Source organism: Rhinatrema bivittatum, chromosome 17, assembly GCF_901001135.1.
Source record: "Rhinatrema bivittatum chromosome 17, aRhiBiv1.1, whole genome shotgun sequence".
NCBI classification, from domain to species: Eukaryota; Metazoa; Chordata; class Amphibia; order Gymnophiona; family Rhinatrematidae; genus Rhinatrema; species Rhinatrema bivittatum.
In genome coordinates this window covers 50,879,632-50,898,831 of record NC_042631.1, presented here as the reverse complement: position 1 = coordinate 50,898,831, position 19,200 = coordinate 50,879,632, and the positions used below count along the sequence as shown (strand labels likewise).

Genomic DNA, 19,200 nt, shown 5'->3' with positions numbered 1-19,200 from the left:
TCCATAATATCTGATTGCAATAGGAACATTTTTCCTGAAATTGAAATGGTGGTATACTGTCTAGTAGGCTATTTCATATGACCCACAACATTTCAGTCTTAGGTTCAAAACCATCTCGCTGTTTAACATTATTCATACATTGAATCATCCAGGCATATGTGGGAAAATAAGTATAAAATCTAAATTTTATCACCAGAACCCTGAGCAGTGGGCCCCAAGGATGTGCTTGTCCACATTAAATGTCATCTGCCATTTGAAGGCCTAGTCTCGCAAGGTCCTTCGGAAATTTCTCACGATCTTCTTGTGATTTAACAACTTTGAATATTTTTGTATCATCAGAAAATTTGATCACCTCAGTTGTTTCCATCTCTAGGTCATTTATAGAAAAGCAGCGGTCCCAGTACAGGTCCATGGGGCACTCCACTATTGACCTTTATCCATTGAGAAAAATGACTCTCTAACCCTACTATTTAGCCCTACATTTTGAGCAACCAAAATGATAAAGGGCATGGAACGGCTCCCTTATGAGGAAAGGCTGAAAAGGTTAGGGTTGTTCAGCTTGGAGAAGAGATGGCTGAGGGAGGGCTTGAACGGGTAAATGTGAATCAGTTATTTACTCTTTCGGACTAGGGGGTGCACCATGAAGTTAGCAAGCAGCACATTTAAAACAAATCAGAGAAAATTATTTTTCACTCAAAGCATAAATAAGCTCTGGAATTCATTGCCAAAGGATGTGGTTAAGGCAGTCAATGTAGCTGGGTATAAAAAAAGTTTGGATAAATTCCTGGAGGAGATACCCATAAACTGTTGTTAATAGGGAATAGCCACTGCTTGTTGCCGGCATTAGTAGCATGGGATCTATTTAATGTTTAAGTACTTGTCTGGTACTTGTGAGTTGGATTGGCTACTGTTGGAAACAGGATGCTGGGCATGATGGACCCTTGGTCTAACCCAGTATAGAAACATAGAAATGATGGCAGGAAAAAACCAATCTGCCCATCCAGTCTGCCCAGCAAGCCCCCATGCATATTTTCCCATACTTAGCTGTTTCACCGACCACCAAGTTCAGGGCCCTTGTTGGTAAATGTTTGATTCAAATTTCCTGCCACCCCCTGCCATTGATGCAGAGAGTAATGTTGGAGTTGCATCAAATGTGAGCATAAAGCTTGATGGTTAAGGGTAGTAACCGCCTCATCAAGCAAGTTACCCCGATGCTTGTTTACCCAGACTGCACGGATCAATGCCTTGTTGGATGTTGTCTGAATGTAAATGTTAGCAGCGTCGGCCGCGACCGGGACCGGGTGTCATGGCCGCCAGCGGGGGCAGGCAGCCCTTCTTCTCTCTCCCTTAGCCGCCGCCATCGCTGAGTCTGCAGCGTGGCTGCGCGGCGATCCAGCTCCTCCCCCTCTGCCTCTTAGGGCCGCGCGTGCGGCTAGAGGATACTCTTAAAGGGGCCATGACAGGAAGTGTCATGGCTCCCCCTGAAGCTCCTCCTCCAGCTTCCTATACTTAAGGCAAGGGCTGAGCATTCAGTCCTTGCCTTGGTATTAAGGTTCCTGCCTTGAGTGTGTTCCTGGCTCCTGGTTCTTGCTTCTTCGTCCCGTCTTCTCCCCTGCTCCGTGGATTGATTCTTGGCTGCTGACTTTGGACTGGTGGACGTGTCTTCTCCTGGCTTGATCCCGGTACGGCTCTGGACTCTTCTCTGGCTTGACCTCGGTACGGATTTGGACCCTTCTCCTGTCTCCTGTCTCGACCCCGGTATGGCTTCCGATCCTTCTCCTGCTTCAACCCTGGACTGGTTTCGGACCCCGCTGGCATATTGAACTTTGGACTGGCTTTGGACTCTTCTTCGACTCCATCTTCAGACTGTCACGTCCTGCTGGAGGCGCCAGCCGTCTGGAACCCACGACCTGCAGGAGGTGCCTGCATCCAGACCTCTTACAGTCTTCAGAGAAGTCACCTAAGTCCCAGCGGCCGGACCCCTACGGGCTTCTCCTGGGGGGGTCGCATGCTTCCAGGGTGAAGCCTTCTAGCAAGAGTCTTCGGTTCGAAAGGCCTCGCCCTTCGACGGTAACTGTTACCTCGAAACAAGGGTCCACTTTCATAACAGAATACCAAGGCCATGGACTCGGCAGAGGCCTCGGCTCGGCAAGCCATCCCAGAACTGGCTCAGAAGGTAATGGAGCAACAACGGATTCTGGAATCCATGGCATCATCATTAGAACGAATTAATGCACGTATGGAATCCATGGCAGCTGCTCAGGCTGCCGCTGCCGCCGTACCAGCGTTGGCGCCAAGTACCGGCCGAACCACAATTCAGTTACCCATACCTCCACGCTATGCAGGGGATCTTCATTTGTGTCAAGGATTCATCGATCAGTGCAACATGCATTTTCAACTCCAAGCCTCTTCGTTTCCAGACAATCTCACCAAGACCACGTACATTTTGTCACTGTTGGAGGGGAAGGCCCTGGTGTGGGTTTCTCCCTATTGGCGACGATCAGACCCCCATCCTGCAAAATCTTCAAAAGTTCTTGGAACTTTTCATCACAGTCTTCGATGATCCTGGGAAGCAAGTAGTAGCCGGTTCTACTGACGATGTGCAACTCATTTTCCCATTCTCTGACTCTCTACAAACTGCGCTACAGAACTGGGAATCCTGTCTCTCCTCTATCAACCAACTCCTCAATGACATGCAGCTAGCTCTAAATCCCAACAAAACTGAACTATTAATCATATCTAACAGGCATCCGCTCCCAGACATTCCTTTTGCATACTCATCTACCACTTTCCCCCCGCACACTCGCAACCTAGGTGTCCTTATTGACAATCATCTCACCTTTAAACCATTCATTAAATCCATCCTAAAGGAATGCTACTTTAAGCTCCAAACGATAAAAAAAACTCAGACCCCTGCTTCATTTCTCCGACTTCCGCACAGTTCTCCAGTCTATCATTTTGTCTAAAATAGACTATTGTAACGCTCTCTTCCTCGGCATCCCTGCAATACATACCAAGCCTTTACAACTTTTGCAAAACGCCGCCGCTAGGATTCTGTCAAACACAAGAAAAAGAGACCATATTACCCCCACACTCATAGAACTACATTGGCTCCCAATAAAATCACGAATTCTTTATAAAGCACTCTCCATCATTCATAAAAGTCTGTTAAACTCCAACCTCAACTGGATCAACCCCCCCCTCCTCCCCCGCACCTCCAACAGACCCACCCGCACAGCCCTTCAAGGGACCCTTCGTGCCCAACCCATCAAAACTTTCAAACTCTCCTCTACTATTAGCAGAGCTTTCTCCCTCGCCAGCCCCACCTTATGGAACTCCCTACCCCATGATATACGCCTAGAGACACATACACCCAAATTAAAAAAAAAAACTGAAAACCTGGCTTTTCCAGCAAGCCTACTCCATATCCCCCCCCACCACTTAGAATTTCCCCTTTAGAGAATTCCTCTATAATATATACTCTTCGAGCTATGACTATGAATGCCTTCGATTTAAGACTAAGAATTTGCCTGCTGTTTTTGTACTTTGAACTCTCCTATCTGTGTATATAGTTGGTTTACTCATATTGATTTATATTTATATCTAGTTTTCATCCCCCTGTTTAATGTACTCTATTGGTTATATGTAAGGGCCCCGCCCAAAAGTTAATCTTGTTCCGCTGTTATATGTAAGGGCTCCGCCCAAATGTTTTTGTTTTTTGTAAACCGATGCGATGTGTCAACGGATGTCGGTATAAAAGAGACCTTAAATAAATAAATAAAATAAATTCTAAACTGCTGCAACTACGACAAGGTAACCGAGCCCTCGCAGACTACACTATCGAGTTCAGAACATTGGCTTCGGAACTGCATTGGGAAGAGAACTGCTTGCGTTCCATATACCTTGAGGGTCTGTCGTCAAAGATGATGGCGGCTCGAGAACTACCAAGGTTCTCGAGCCGCTATCATCGAGATGGCGGCTCGAGAACTACCAAGGTCCTTAGACGCTATCATCGACTTAGTAAACCGGATAGATCGTTGGCTGCAAGAAAGAGCCCGTGAAGGAGTTAACTCCAGAAGAACCAGCTCTTGGAACTCTCCTCGTCCAGTACCAGCCACCCCACAACCTACCTCATCTTCTGGAGGAAATACTGAAGAACCTATGCAACTGGGGCGTGGTCCTCTTTCCCTGAGGAAGACAGAGATGCCGTCGGGCAGGCCTCTGTATGTACTGTGGAGGATCGGGTCACCTCATAGCCCGTTGCCCGATTCGTCCGGGAAACTTCAAAGCCTAGGCTCTGGCGGGGGAGTAACCCTAGGCAGTACCTCTCCAGCTCCCCCACTTCCTCTCCGGATCTCGTTGGCACTAAAGGACCTCCACTTCTCCACCATGGCCCTGGTAGACTCTGGCGCAGGTGGGAGTTTCATCCTCCAAGATATCGTGGAGAAACTCCATATCCCTCTGCAACTTTGCCCCACACCATTGATTATATCCTCTATTCATGGAGATCCACTTCCAGGGAGGATAACCCATCAGACTGTTCCCCTGGAGTGTCACATCGGACCCAAACGTTGCGAACAAATTTCGTTTTATGTTATCCAGAGAGCTATACACCCCGTAGTATTGGGATTCCCTGGTTGCAACGGCACAACCCTCAGTTTGATTGGATGACCCTGAAACTTCTGCAATGGGGAGCTGCTTGTCAAGAGACTTGTCTTCAAGAATCCATACCTACTGACAGCTACCTCTGCATCGCATGACTCGGTCTACCTGCACCGTATAGCCAATTTGTGGATGTCTTCTCTAAAAAGGCAGCGGATATCCTGCCTCCACATCGAGAGTTCGACTGTGCCATTAACCTAGTTCCAGGGGCCTCTCCTCCCCGAGGGAAGGTCTATGCCTTATCCGCTTCAGAGACTCAGGCTATGACCAGCTATATTCAGGAGAATTTACAAAAGGGGTTCATTCAACGCTCTGCCTCGCCGGCCGGAGCTGGCTGCTTCTTCGTGGGAAGAAAAGATGGAACGCTAAGACCAAGTATTGATTTCCGTGGACTCAATGCTATCACCATTAAAAAGATCGCTACCCACTGCCTTTGATCGCTGAACATTTTGATCGTTTACAAGGGGCCCAGATATTTTCCAAATTAGACCTCCGAGGGGCCTACAATCTTATCAGAATTCGCGAAGGTGATGAATGGAAAACGGCGTTTAACACGAGAGACGGACATTATGAATACTTGGTTATGCCGTTTGGACTGACTAATGCCCCTGCAGTATTCCAAAACTTTAACGAAATATTCCGAGACCTGCTTTATATCTGTGTTGTGGTCTACCTGGATGACATCCTTATCTTCTCGGCTAATTTGCAAGCTCATAGACTACACGTCATTCAGGTATTACAGCGGCTTAAAGAGAACAGACTGTATGCTAAGATTGAAAAATGTATTTTTGAAAAGGAGTCGTTACCTTTCCTGGGTTACATTATATCTAAACAAGGATTTCAAATGGACCCCGCTAAGCTAAAATGCATCAAAGAATGGCCTCAGCCTAATGGACTGCGTGCGCTTCAGCGTTTTCTAGGTTTCGCAAATTATTATCGCAGTTTTATTCGGAATTTTTCTAAACTTGCCGCACCTCTGACTGCCCTGACTCGAAAAGGAGCTAACCTCAAGACCTGGCCTGTGGAGGCTGAGGAAGCATTTCAAGCCCTTAAAGATTCCTTCCTTCGGCAGCCCTGTCTTCGGCATCCCGATCCCAAGCGCCCATTTTTTATAGAGGTTGATGCATTAGCCGAGGGAGTGGGTGCTGTTCTGAGTCAGACTACCACATCTGGAGCAGTGCATCCTTGTTCATATTTCTCTAAGAAATTTTCTGCAGCAGAACGTAACTATTCCATTGGAAACGAGGAGCTGCTTGCTATTAAGATGGCGCTAGAAGAATGGAGACAGTGGTTGGAAGGAGCCCAATATCGCATAACCATCTTTACTGACTACAAACATTTAACGTACTTACAACAAGCTCAACGATTAAACCCACGTCAAGCCCGCTGGGCCCTCTTTTTCACTTGTTTCGATATTGAAATACGATATCGCCCTGCCGACAAGAACATTAAGGCTGACGCCTTATCCCGTTCATTCTCCACAGAAGATATTGAGGAATCAGAACAACACATCATTGATCCGGCCCGTATCATCCTGTCTGCTACCTTCACAGTACCACCTGGGAAGACGGTGGTTCCTAAACAGCTGTGCAATAAAGTTTTGGCTTGGGGTCATGACTCCAGATTGGCAGGACACCCCGGACGACTGCGAACACAGGCGCTGTTACAACAGTATTATTGGTGGCCAGAAATGCATAAAGACATACGAGCTTATGTGGATTCCTGTCCAGTCTGCGCTCAACATAGTCCTCACCGGGAAACCTCGCGGCCTATTACAACCATTGCCCATTCCCACCAGACCATGGACACATATCTCCACAGATTTTGTAGTAGAGCTTCCTCCTTCTGATGGCAATACGGTGATATGGGTAGTGGTGGATCGCTTTTCTAAAATGGCCCATTTTATTCCACTCCCCTCCCTCCCGTCTGCCCCACGACTAGCTCAATTATTCATGCTGCACATCTTCCGTCTACATGGCCTGCCGCACCACATCACCTCAGACCGGGGCCCACAGTTCACGGCTCGATATTGGCTCAACCTCTGCAAAAAGTTCCAGATTTCCTTGGATTTCACTACGGCTTTTCATCCTCAGGCTGAGCGCACTAATCGCATACTAAAACAGTTCCTACGTTTGTATGTTAACTCTCGCCAAGATGACTGGGCATCTCTTCTCTCCTGGGCGGAATTTTCGCATAATTTGCATGCTGGGACCTCTACAGGAGCATCTCCCTTTCAGATTGTCTTCGGTCGCCAACCCCGTCCACCCTTGCCTGTACCCTTACCTGTGCCTTCGCCAGCAGCTCAGTTGACTGCTACCCAACTGAAACAACTTTGGGCTCATACTCAAAAGATGCTACAGAAAGCAGCCCGCGCCGCGAAGAAATTAACTGATCCGCATTGACGCCAGGCTCCGCAGTTCCATTCCGGGGAGAAGGTGTGGCTCTGCACCCGGCATATCCGTCTGAGAGTTCCTTCTATGAGATTGGATCCTCGGTATATTGGTCTGTTTCCGGTTTTGAGACAACTAGGTCCAGTAACCTATCAACTTCGGTTACTGGCTTCATTGCGCATCCACAATTCTTTCCATGTGTCTCTTCTAAAGCCATTGATCCTCAGGTGGCCTAGTCGGAAACCGCCTGAACCAGCGCACATTCAGGCTGTGGATGAGACAGTTTATCAAGTGCGAGAGGTGTTGGATGTCCGGAAACGGGGCACCATTTGGGAGTATCTCCTGGCGTGGGAGGGATTTGGTCCGGAGGAGAACTCTTGGGAACCAGCAAAGAATATATTGGACAAATCGTTGCTCAAAGACTTCCATTCCAAGTACTCCGGTAAACCCAAACCTTCTAGGGAAAGGCCTAAAGGAGGGGGTACTGTTAGCAGCGTCGGCCGCAGCAGGCCGCGACCGGGACCGGGTGTCATGGCTGCCGGCCGCGACTGAGGCAACACCAGGTGCAGCAAGGGCCGTGAGTAAACTTACCCGGATTGCCGGGTTTGCTTGAGGGTGCCTGCGGGGGCAGGCAGCCCTTCTCTCTCCCTTAGCCGCCGCCATCGCTGAGTCTGCAGCGTGGCTCCGCGGCGATCCAGCTCCTCCCCCTCTGCCTCTTAGGGCTGCGCGCGCGGCTAGAGGATACTCTTAAAAGGGCCATGACAGGAAGTGTCATGGCTCCCCCTGAAGCTCCTCCAGCTTCCTATACTTAAGGCAAGGGCTGAGCATTCAGTCCTTGCCTTGGTATTAAGGTTCCTGCCTTGAGTGTGTTCCTGGCTCCTGGTTCTTGCTTCTTCGTCCCGTCTTCTCCCCTGCTCCGTGGATTGATTCTTGGCTGCTGACTTTGGACTGGTGGACGTGTCTTCTCCTGGCTTGATCCCGGTACGGCTCTGGACTCTTCTCTGGCTTGACTTCGGTACGGATTTGGACCCTTCTCCTGTCTCGACCCCGGTACGGCTTCAGACCCTTCTCCTACTTCAACCCTGGACTGGATTCGGACCCCGCTGGCATATTGAACTTTGGACTGGCTTTGGACTCTTCTTCGACTCCATCTTCAGACTGTCACGACCTGCTGGAGGCGCCAGCCGTCTGGAACCCACGACCTGAAGGAGGCACCTGCATCCAGACCTCTTACAGTCTTCAGAGAAGTTGCCTAAGTCCCAGCGGCCGGACCCCTACGGGCTTCTCCTGGGGGGGTCGCGTGCTTCCAGGGTGAAGCCTTCTAGCAAGAGTCTTCGGTTCGAAAGGCCTCGCCGTTCGACAGTAACTGTTACCTCGAAACAAGGGTCCACTTTCAAAACAGTAAATCCTCTTTTCCACATTTCTCCCTGCCATTGAAGCAGAGAGCAATGCTGTATATGCAGTCAAAGTGAAGTTTCAGGGTTAATTGGTTTAGGGTAGTAACCACCGCAATAAGCAAGCCACCCCCACGCTTATTTGTGTAGTTCAATCCTTGTTGGTTGTTGTCTGAATGCAAATCCTCTTTTCCACATTTCCCCTTGCCATTGAAACAGAGAGCAATGTTGGAGTTGCATTAACAGTGTGAAGGCTTATTGAGTAAGGGTAGTAATCATCAGGTAGTAGCCTCCATTCCAGCAAGCCACCCCCATGGCTTGCTGGAATGGACAACACAAGTAGTGTTGTCCAATTTTCCTGCAGAGTCTCTTTGAAGTGTAGAACTAAACTCCATCCCTTCCAGGGTTTGTTGTTATGGTTCCAGCTTGCCCTACGCATAAAAAGAAAAAAAAGTTTGAAAATAGTAAAATGGCCTATTGCCAGCAAGGTTTTGCCTATTGACTGCTCCTTGGTTATTTTCCCTTTCTTCATTTGGAATAGTCTGCAGCTAGGGATTCCCCACGTGTGAGGACTTCTATCCTGTTTGTCCTCTGAGAAAGCAAATTTGCTTACCTTTTTAACAAATATTCTCAGAGGACAGCAGTATGTCAGTCCTCACAAAACTCTCCTGATACCCCTTGGATTTGGTTTCTCCAAGTCTTTAGCTGTATCATAGACTGAAGAGCCTGGCATGGGATGTGGGGGAGGAGTTAAGAATTAGATGCCCAGTAGGACATACTCAAAGATTCTAGAAGCTTTAAATTCTAACTTCCGTGCCAGGCTCCATCTGATGATGTTTCCCACACGTGAGGACTGACATCCTACTATCCTTGGAAAGCACCTGTTATAGGTAAGTAGCGCTGCTTTTCTGCCATTACATTTTCTTTCAACTCTCAGCTAGGAATTTTCATATGTGTGGCTTACTTATCGTGCCTGTCCTCTAAGGTAGTAAAATTGCTGTAACAGGTGTTCTCCAAGGGCAGCAGAATAAGAAGTCATTCAAAACCACCTCTTTGGCATTGGCTTCTTACAAGCTATTATAAAAGTCTGAAGAGGCTTCCTATGTGACTGACAGTGGGGGTTCCCATTCATGCCCAGTAAAGCTTTTTAAGCCTTAATCAGCTTTCCAGAAATTTCTTGGTCAGCATTGTGAGATCATGCCACCCATATGGGTGGCTTTTTATCCTGTTGCCCTTTGAGAACATCTGTTACGGGTAAGCAACTTTGCTTTACATTTCTTTACAGCTTTGAAAACTAACATCTGTAATTGTAATCTTCCCTACAGTTTACTTGTGTATTTGGGCAACATCATTCTTTAACTTATTAGCACAGACCTTATAAAAGGAGCATAGCTCTTAAATTCTAGTCACAAATGTGTTTATTGCAATTTAAAGGCTTCATCTTCAGCCTTTTTTCTTGACCTTTATTATATATCCAAATGGGCTAACACAAGTACACTACAGTTTTTTAAGAAATTGAGGAGTAAAAATAGATATATATTGTCAATGAGAAATATGTTAATTTAGTGGCCAGGACATAAATGGACTGTAAGCACCTCAGTGCAGATGACCTTGCAAAACAATTGCACCCTGTGCCATCGGTTTAGCATGAGTAAAACCCATGTTCAATCAATTATATCATAGTCATGTGTTAAAGTTACGCATATTTGGGGATAATCTCATTTCCCCTAATCTTCACAAGATGGAGCAAATTGTTGTGTTCTAGCTCATGTGAGGTACAGCAGACAGCCAGCATGCTGACTTGGTGCATTACACAGTGGCAACTATCCACCCTTATGTTGCATCCAGATACTATTTCTCCCTCTTGATTGGCCCCCTACCCCATGAAGATTTCCATGGTTACAGCAGCTCAGTTCTTGTTACTACAAAACTCTTAATGCAGTGTTAATCAGCAAGTCATAGTGCTATGGTATACTGTCTGCATTTAGGTTGGAACCTGTGATAATCTTTCAAGCTTAACACACTTTAGTGGGCCCCTAACTATGTTAGAGTTGATTATGATTGGCGAGGGAGCCCAAAAAAAATATCACCCTTTATATTCATACAGTACCAGCATGGAGATGCAGAGAAATGGCTATATATAGTGATACAAACTGACATGAACACACACATTAATTATTTGTGATGACTTTGCATTGGAGCTGGTGGGGTAAGGAAGAATTTATTTGTGGAAATGGAGCCAATAAAATAGGCAAAGAACATGGGAAAGTCATTGGTGGGAAACTGAAAGAAGAGCAAAATGGTTCTAACATAAACTGGACTCAGTTGTGATACCTTCTAAAGGATATTGTTGTATGTGACCTTTCCAGACAAAACTGGGTCCTTCTTTTATGTTAATCCTTTCTAAAGATATCGCAGCCTACTAAAACTGCATTTTCCTCTAGAACTACTAGAACTACATCACATGTCTTAACATAAAGGAACAAAAAACATGTCCACTTAGCAACCTTAACTGAGCACCTGAGGTTAGTACTGCCAGGATATCAAACTTGGTATCTGTGTCAGGCCATATGGAATATGGACGGTGCCAGAACTCCAGTTGATATGAAATGCCTATAAGCAGCACTTTATCTCCAATGTGTGGTGAGAGAATTATGCAGAAGTGACAGGAAATGTGTGTATGCTGAAATATGGATCGAGAGGTGATATAACACAATAAATTTGCAGTTTTAGAATATTGTATGTTCTAAAGCATATGAAACTGAAGTAACCCATACAAAGCATGACAAAATTTGGTATAAGTCAGGGCTGGGAATCCTTTAATGTATTTTAGAATACATTTTTCAAAGACATAATTTGGAATCCATATAGGTAAATATTTGTTACGTAGGTAAATTAGCTTAATCCACCTACACCAATTTTCAGTCACCTAAGAAGTATGCAAATTTTTAGAACTCACTGACTTTTAACCACAGGTAAAAAAAAAAAAAAAAAAAAAAAAAAAAAGGGGGCATTACAAAGGATGGGTAAGAAAACTGTGCATGTGCATTTAATTTTCAAAAATGTATTTACATTTTTAGTGCACATACGTTTACACCCTCATGTGAGACAATCTAAGGGCATATGTTTTATTTTCCTAACAACCAATCTTCAAATACAAATTATGCAGCAGTCTGAAGATAAGGTCAGTTTGTATATATTTTTTAGCGCACACATACTTAGATGCCTTATTGAAAATATACCCTTTCCTGGCGTGTAGCCAGATGGACTCAGAACAAATGGGATAGTATCCGCGTGCCAGCAGTTGGAGACGGATCTGACGTCAGCACGGGGGTGTATATATCCCCACAGGAAGCGTAGCTATTCAGTAATTTCAGTCTCCAAAGCAGTTTGGAGTGCCTGTACGCTAGTTGAGCGTGCTTTCCAAGACTACTTTAATTTTTCTCTTTTCTTATCGTTCTAGATTCTACTTTGTGTTTCCTGTCTATTCGACTTTAGCGCCCCGTGCTCCTGCGGTAGATACCCAAGGGTTCCTCCCCCAGTTGAGCTCCCGGGGTGATTGCCATGCTCCCCCGGCGGTGGAAGTCCTTGGTCCTGCCGACGCGCGGCAGTGACACAGCCCCCGGGCGAGTTCGGGTGAGGCATACGAGGTCCTCGGTCCCGGCGTGGACGAGGTAGCGGGTGCATATACTCAATTGCGGCGGTGAGGTGATCCCTTCCCCCGCAGCCGGAGACCACCTGTGTTCCAGCCGGGAAGCGCTGAAGCTGGTAAGGAGTACATCTCTTCCGACGGGTCTCCGAAGCGCAGAGGATCGGCGGCGTGGCACGCCATGGAGGACGCCATTGTGGGGCCTTGCTCACCACAGATGCCAGCCTGAGCGGCTGGGGAGCACACTGCGAAGAACTCACCGCACAAGGGCGGTGGAACAAAGAAGAGTCAGCTTGGAACATCAACCGTCTAGAGGCCCGGGCAGTCCGATTGGCATGCCTTCGATTTGCTCACAGACTGAAGAACAGAGCAGTCAGAGTGATGTCCGACAATGCCACCACAGTGGCATACATCAACCGTCAGGGCAGAACCAGAAGCCGACGGGTATCACTGGAGATCGCCCCTCTGATGACTTGGGCAGAGGTGAATCTTCAGGACATCTCCGCCGTCCACATTGCCAGGAAGGACAATACCACAGCAGACTTCCTCAGCAGAGAAAGCCTAAATCCGGGAGTGTGGCAGCTCTCCCCCACGGCCTTCCAGATGATTGTGGATCATTGGGGGATTCCGGACATGGATTTACTGGCGGACAAGTCCAACGCTCAAGTACCCAGATACTTCAGCTGCAAGCGCGACCCGTTCTCACACGGAATCGATGCCCTGGTTCAGCCATGGCCTCCAGGGACTCTACTGTACGCCTTTCCTCCGTGGTCTCTGCTGGGCATGGTCATCCGCAAGATTCAGAGACACCGGGGCCTAGTTCTTCTAGTGGCGCCAGACTGGCCAAGAAGACCCTGGTACGCGGACATGAGAAGACTACTGGCAGGGGAGCCGCTTCCCCTGCCTCCTCTCCGGGACCTTCTACATCAAGGTCCCATTCTTCACGAGGATCCGGCTCAATTCTCTCTTATGGTATGGCCCTTGAGAGGGCTAGATTAAAGAAGAGGGGTTACTCGGAGCCCGTGATTGATACTCTCCTCCGAGCTCGCAAGTTTTCCACATCCCTCACATACATCCGGATCTGGAGAGTATTTGAAGCATGGTGCGACACTCACGGCACCAATCCACATGCAACCACAATCCCTATTGTGTTGGATTTCCTGCAGGATGGACTTCAGAAGGGTCTCTCCCTCAGCTCCATCAAGGTTCAGGTGGCTGCGCTGTCTTGCTATGGTCCCAGGAGGGATGGCAAGACCATCGCCAAGCACCCAGATGTTTCTCGCTTCCTGCAAGGAGTCAAGCATATTCGTCCGCCACTGAAGTGGCCTGTGCCTTTGTGGAACCTCAACCTTGTTTTGGATTTCCTTGCGGGATCCACCTTCAGACCCCTTCGGGGCCTGTCTCTTCGTTCTCTAACCTTGAAGATGGTGTTCTTGCTGGCTGTATGTTCAGCCCGCCGCATCTCAGAGCTACAAGCATTGTCCTGCTGGGATCCCTTTCTCAGAATCACTCCGGAGGCTATCCATCTTCGTACGGTTCCCTCCTTTCTACCTAAGGTGGTTTCACAGTTTCATCTTAATCAAACCATATCCTTGCCTACCACGGCGGGTCTGAAGAAATCTGAAGAAGGGCGTTTATTACGCCATCTCGACATTGGCAGATTGCTGCCCAGATATTTGGAACTTACACAAGACCTACGAAAGACGGACCATCTGTTCGTCCTGTACAGCGGGAAGAAGCAAGGTGAAGCGGCCTCGCAGCCCACCATCGCCCGCTGGATTAAAGAAGTTGTCAGAGCAGCGTACGTAGAGGCTGGGAAGTCTCCGCCTCTACAAGTCAAGGCTCATTCTACCAGAGCACAAGCAGCATCTTGGGCAGAATCCAGGATGCTATCGCCTGCGGAAATCTGTAAAGCGGCAACGTGGTCCTCCCTCCATACCTTCTCCAGGTTCTACCGTCTGGATGTCCAGGCCAGGGAGGACTCAGCATTTGCGAGGGCGGTACTACATGGGCCTCAGGCAGCCTCCCGCCCAGGCTGGGAGTAAAGCTTTTGTACATCCCATTTGTTCTGAGTCCATCTGGCTACACGCCAGGAAATGTTGAGATTACTACCTGATAATCTCCTTTTCCTTAGTGTAGACAGATGGACTCAGCATCCCGCCCAGCTGCCTGCGCACATGGGTTTCACCGATTCAAGGTAAGCCATGTCATCTGTTTCCATAAGAGCGTACACTCTTCCAGGTGTCCACGCCTTCCGGTTGGGAATGCTGGCGGTCTCCAGCTACTATCAATCGGTCAGGGGAATCCTGTTTCACTTTTTCACTGAGCGTCAGTACACACACCTATAACAGCTTTTGCAAGGAAGATTACTGAATAGCTACGCTTCCTGTAGGGATATATATACCCCCGTGCTGATGTCAGATCCGTCTCCAACTGCTGGCACGCGGATACTATCCCATTTGTTCTGAGTCCATCTGTCTACACTAAGGAAAAGGAGATTATCAGGTAGTAATCTCAACATTTTATTTTTAAATAAGAAAGCATTACAAGCTGTTGATTTTCAAACAAGTTTGGTATAGTGATATAACGGTACAGAAGAATGTCAAGGAATGGATCGAAGGGCAGCAATAGCTATTCTGACATTGTATGTTTCTTAGGCTACTGACATTCCTCTAACAAAGATTTTTCAGTAACTTTCACATAGATGTAGTATTATATTGTTGGTAAATAGTACAAAGCATTTTTATATTGACAAATGATCAGTAGGTCTAATGTTTCCTGATGAAATCTTGTAAATGCCTCTCTTAGAAAGTTGTCCAATAACAGGAAGACGACAAGCAGGTTGTGGCCCAAGGCCTGCCACATCATTTCCTGTGTCCGTTTCCAGACCACATGGTTCTCCAAGGCCTGGGAGTGCAGGAAGACCCAGTAGTGCACGTCTGCTTTCCAGCCCTAGCACGGAATCTATGGGATCAGATGAGATGTCACCTGAAGATGAGGCCAGTGATCTGACACATGGTAATTTAGTTTCAAGCAATCTACTATGCTGGTGTATTACTGTGATAGTCAAAAATGAAGACTGTATGGGAATATTCTCTGATAGCCAAATGTGGTGAAGGAGCAGGGTCTCTGCAACTGAATTTTCTGTTACACAGAGGTGGTGGATCAGGACGGTGCAGATGTTGTTCACGATATCCAGGAGTGATAATGGATCGGGTCTACATGGGTGTGTGTATACTTTGACTCTCATGAGCGGTGATGGCACAGCGTCTGTGCCGTTGCATATTCTGTGATACTTATATGTATTGATGGGGTGGGAGTTTATGCTGGTAGATTTTTTGATATCATAGAATACAGAGGAGGCAGAGGCTGTCAAGATGTATTTTTGGGCAGTTATAAGTAGTGAAATGGCAGGAGCTATGTAACTGCCTTATCTATCAATATAGAACAGGTAAAAGTAAGGAAAAATGTTCAAAATATTTGTAAGATAGTTTGGCTGCACAAATTTGAAATAGTGCATCTTTGACCATGTTTTATATCCTAGAAGAGAGAGAGAAGGAATACGGCAGATATAATCAAATACCTCAAAAGTATAAATGTGTAAGAAGTAATCATTTTCAATGAATAGAATGTTCTAGAATAAGAGGTCATAATGACATTCAAAGGAAGTAGATTCAGGCATAACATAAGGAAATAATTATTCAAGGAAGAATTGAAAGGTACATGAAACACCCCCTAGTAGAAGTGATGGAGGCCAAAACAGTAACAGAATTCAAAAAAGCTTGGAATAAGCACAGAGGACTCTTAATTGCAAATATATAAAGCCTGAGATTGGGTAGGCTCTAGTGTTGAATCAGGAATGAGCAGACTAAATAGCTCTTGTGGTCTTTATCTGAAGGTGGTTTCTGTGCTGTGCTCAATTCTCTGAAAGTTCCAGAAGACAGAATTCCTCAGAAAAATGTTGTGGAAGCTTAAACTTATATAATGAGCACTGTGGATCTTTGCTTGATATTCAAGATCTGACTAATATCTCGCCAATGCTATCACTCAATTTAAATTAATCCTTGTAGCCAGCTCAATAGCTTAGTGGCCATACTGAATGCCACTGTGCAGGAAATATGATTTTATGCCTGCAGCCAGCTTTTGTTCTCCAGGTCACCTGGGTTTGGGGATGTTGGAAAGGATGCTGGATGGGGAGTCTTAGCTCTCATGTAACACTAACACCTAATGCATACATATTGCAAATTCTTGAAACTGCAGTCTGTGCTTTCCATGACAGTTTTCAGAAGCTATTTACCTGGGTAAGAGATGTCCAAATATTGCCCCCTCTCTAAGCAGCTAAAGGTACTCCTGTTTTTCCACAACTCATTTACCTGCATAGAGAGGAGGCATTCCTGTGGCAATACTTAGGTCAGGGTATGAAAATCATATTTCCAAATTACACATGTTGTTTTCTTTGGAAAAAGTCCCCACAGAAAAAGCAGGTAAAGTCTGTGTGCATTTTTTCATGGGGAAATTTTCACCTACTTTCCCTTTGAGAATTGGTGCAAAGCCCACAGGTAAAAAATGGCAGACTTTACATCAATCCAGGCAGTTTTGAAAATTGCCTAAGACTGCACCTGGATGGGGCATAAAAACTGGCAAGAAATCTGGAGGTAGCTGTGACTAAAGTCTCATGCTACCATATCTAAAGCAGAGGTTGGATATAATTGTTCTAAAAGACAGACAAAAACTGCTAGGTCTTTACTAAACTGCATAGGCAAGGAGCATACAACCTTAACAGTATCTAAGAGGGTGATGAGTACAAGATAGCAATATAGGCTAAGGGTGCTGATATTGAACACCTAAACTCCATGGCCTCTGTAGCATTCCAGCTTCATTTCAACATTTTGTAAATGATGTTTTTGAGGATCATTTTATCATTATATAACTGTTATTTTTATGAAAATCCTGTGGAGCATAAAAATAAATAGTATAATGTAAGTCTTCACTTCCCACAAAAACAATGACTTGATCCTGACTTAGTACAGGAGAAAATGCATTTCTCTAAGGGCAAGCAGGCTGGTAGTCCTTTCAGATGCTGGTGACATTTTGTCAGATGGAATCTGGCAAAGACCCTTTACTTCAAAATTTCTGGAACTTTGAGCATGCCTTACTAGGTATGTGCAGCATGCCATACTACCACGTGTCCATGGGGGTCCCTTCAATATATTTTCCACAAAGTCCCCAGATTGTGGATCTTCTCTCTGCTGCTGTTGGTTGGATCATCCAATATCCCATGAGTCAGGACCCGTTTGTTACGGGGCCCGGCGGTCCTATTTTTCCTCCCCTTTAGTCTTCTAGATGTTTTTCGGTCATTTCTTATGCTTCCTTTGTGACATCTGTGCAGTGAATCAGCAGTGGTATATCAAGGCAGCACTGACCGTATGTTTATACCATCACATCGTTTGATTTTGCTGCATGGATTTTAGTTTGATTCCCTGAATGGATGGGAGTACCGGCAGCTTCCAAAGGTGCTCTGTGTGACTGGATTATGTATTTCATGGAACCCCATGATAGTTTTATCTCATGCCTGGGAGCCAGTCATGATGTCCAGGACTATCACCTTTGTGCATCCATAATCCCTAGGTGAGTCAGACCAGGCTTGACTTCATACAAAAGCAATTGAGAGCTGTAAGTCTGGCCCATTGGTATTTGCATTGGAGGCATCAACATCAATGGATCTAGGAGTTGCACGACTACTGGTGGTGCATCTGGATCAAGGGTTCATCAAATCCTTAAGCATCGAGCACTGGGAAGGAACAGAGTGATACTGTCTTCTCTTGCCTCCCACTGAAGAAAGCAAAGAGCTCAGCCTCTTGGTTCCAGCATTGGGCATGGGCCAAGATGCATAGACATTAGTCTCAGTCAATGCATAATGCTGGGAACAAGGACATTCTAGCAGTAGTGTTGAAACCATCAAAGCATTCCTGTGGCAAAGAGAGCAGCACATCTGTTCAATCCTGGGAATATTACTAGTCTGCAAGGGTCCAGGTGACCGCCACAGATACATCTCTCAGGAAGATGTGACCTCCCCCTCTTGTCTCCCAATATTTGTGTTACGAACACACCCAATGAGCCCTGGGAAGGGCATAGAGGCGTGGTCGCTTGCTCCTGAGAGAGAGTGTGAGCCCTTTGGCTCCGAGGTGGCTCAGGGAGGAGCCCTAAGACACACTCCAAGGGAGGTGAGCAAGTACAGGCATGGGCGGAGCAAGAACACAGGAGGAGGATGAAGTGGATCAACCCTCTGTTAAGCCAACACATACGAGGATGGACAAATGGAGGCAGAGGGCTGGAAACTCTGAGACAAGGTACCGGAGTAGGAGATTTCAGACCCGAGAGAGTAATAGTCACAGCACATAGGGGAACAAGGACTCCTGGAACTTGGAAGAGAAGAGGATTCCTGGACTGGATGGGACGAGATGAAACTCTTGGAGACTTGGACGAGACGAAACTCTTGGAGACTTGGACGAGACGAAACTCTTGGACATGTGGAAGAGTGCTGTCCCTCAGGGCGCCCTACACAGCCCAGCGTGGACTGGTCATGGACCACCCTGTCCTGCTGTGTGCCCTACACAACCTGGAAGGCTGGTCGCAGAACACGCGGAGAGCAGGACATGCACAGTATGGAGGAGAGGGTCCAGGTAGCACTTGAGAGAAGTCCAGCTGGAGAGAATACCAGTTGCCAGAAGACAGACACCGGGGAAGCCGGATATACTCCTGGAGGCCGACTGGGAATTAGCCCGGGGGACGGCAGGGACTGCTGGCGTATTCTTCTGGATCGAGAGAAGGAAGAGGATACGCAGGAGGGGAAGCCTCAAACCTAGATAATCTGGATTCCTGGACATCTGGATCTCAGAACGAGAAGATAATTGGACATCAGGGTCTCTGGACAGATGGACCCTGAAGAGAGAACTACTGGACGAGTAGAGATCAGAGGGTTGTAGAGAAGAGGATGACATATCAGGACGAAAGACGTCTGAACATCTGGATCACTTGAACCAGAGGACATCTGGACATCAGGAACGTCCAGGACATCTGGATACGGATGAGGAACCCCGGGGCT

The 19,200-nt window shown here is 46.8% G+C and overlaps 1 protein-coding gene across 1 annotated transcript in view; it reads left to right on the top strand.

Annotated features, from left to right (window-relative positions):
* LRRC56 (leucine rich repeat containing 56) overlaps positions 1–19,200 on the top strand; it is a 435,597-nt gene that overhangs the window by 256,311 nt on the left and 160,086 nt on the right. Inside the window, exon 9 of the mRNA XM_029582256.1 lies at positions 14,904–15,113. Within this exon, the coding sequence (XP_029438116.1) occupies positions 14,904–15,113 (210 nt within the window). The remainder of the gene's footprint in view (positions 1–14,903; positions 15,114–19,200) is intronic.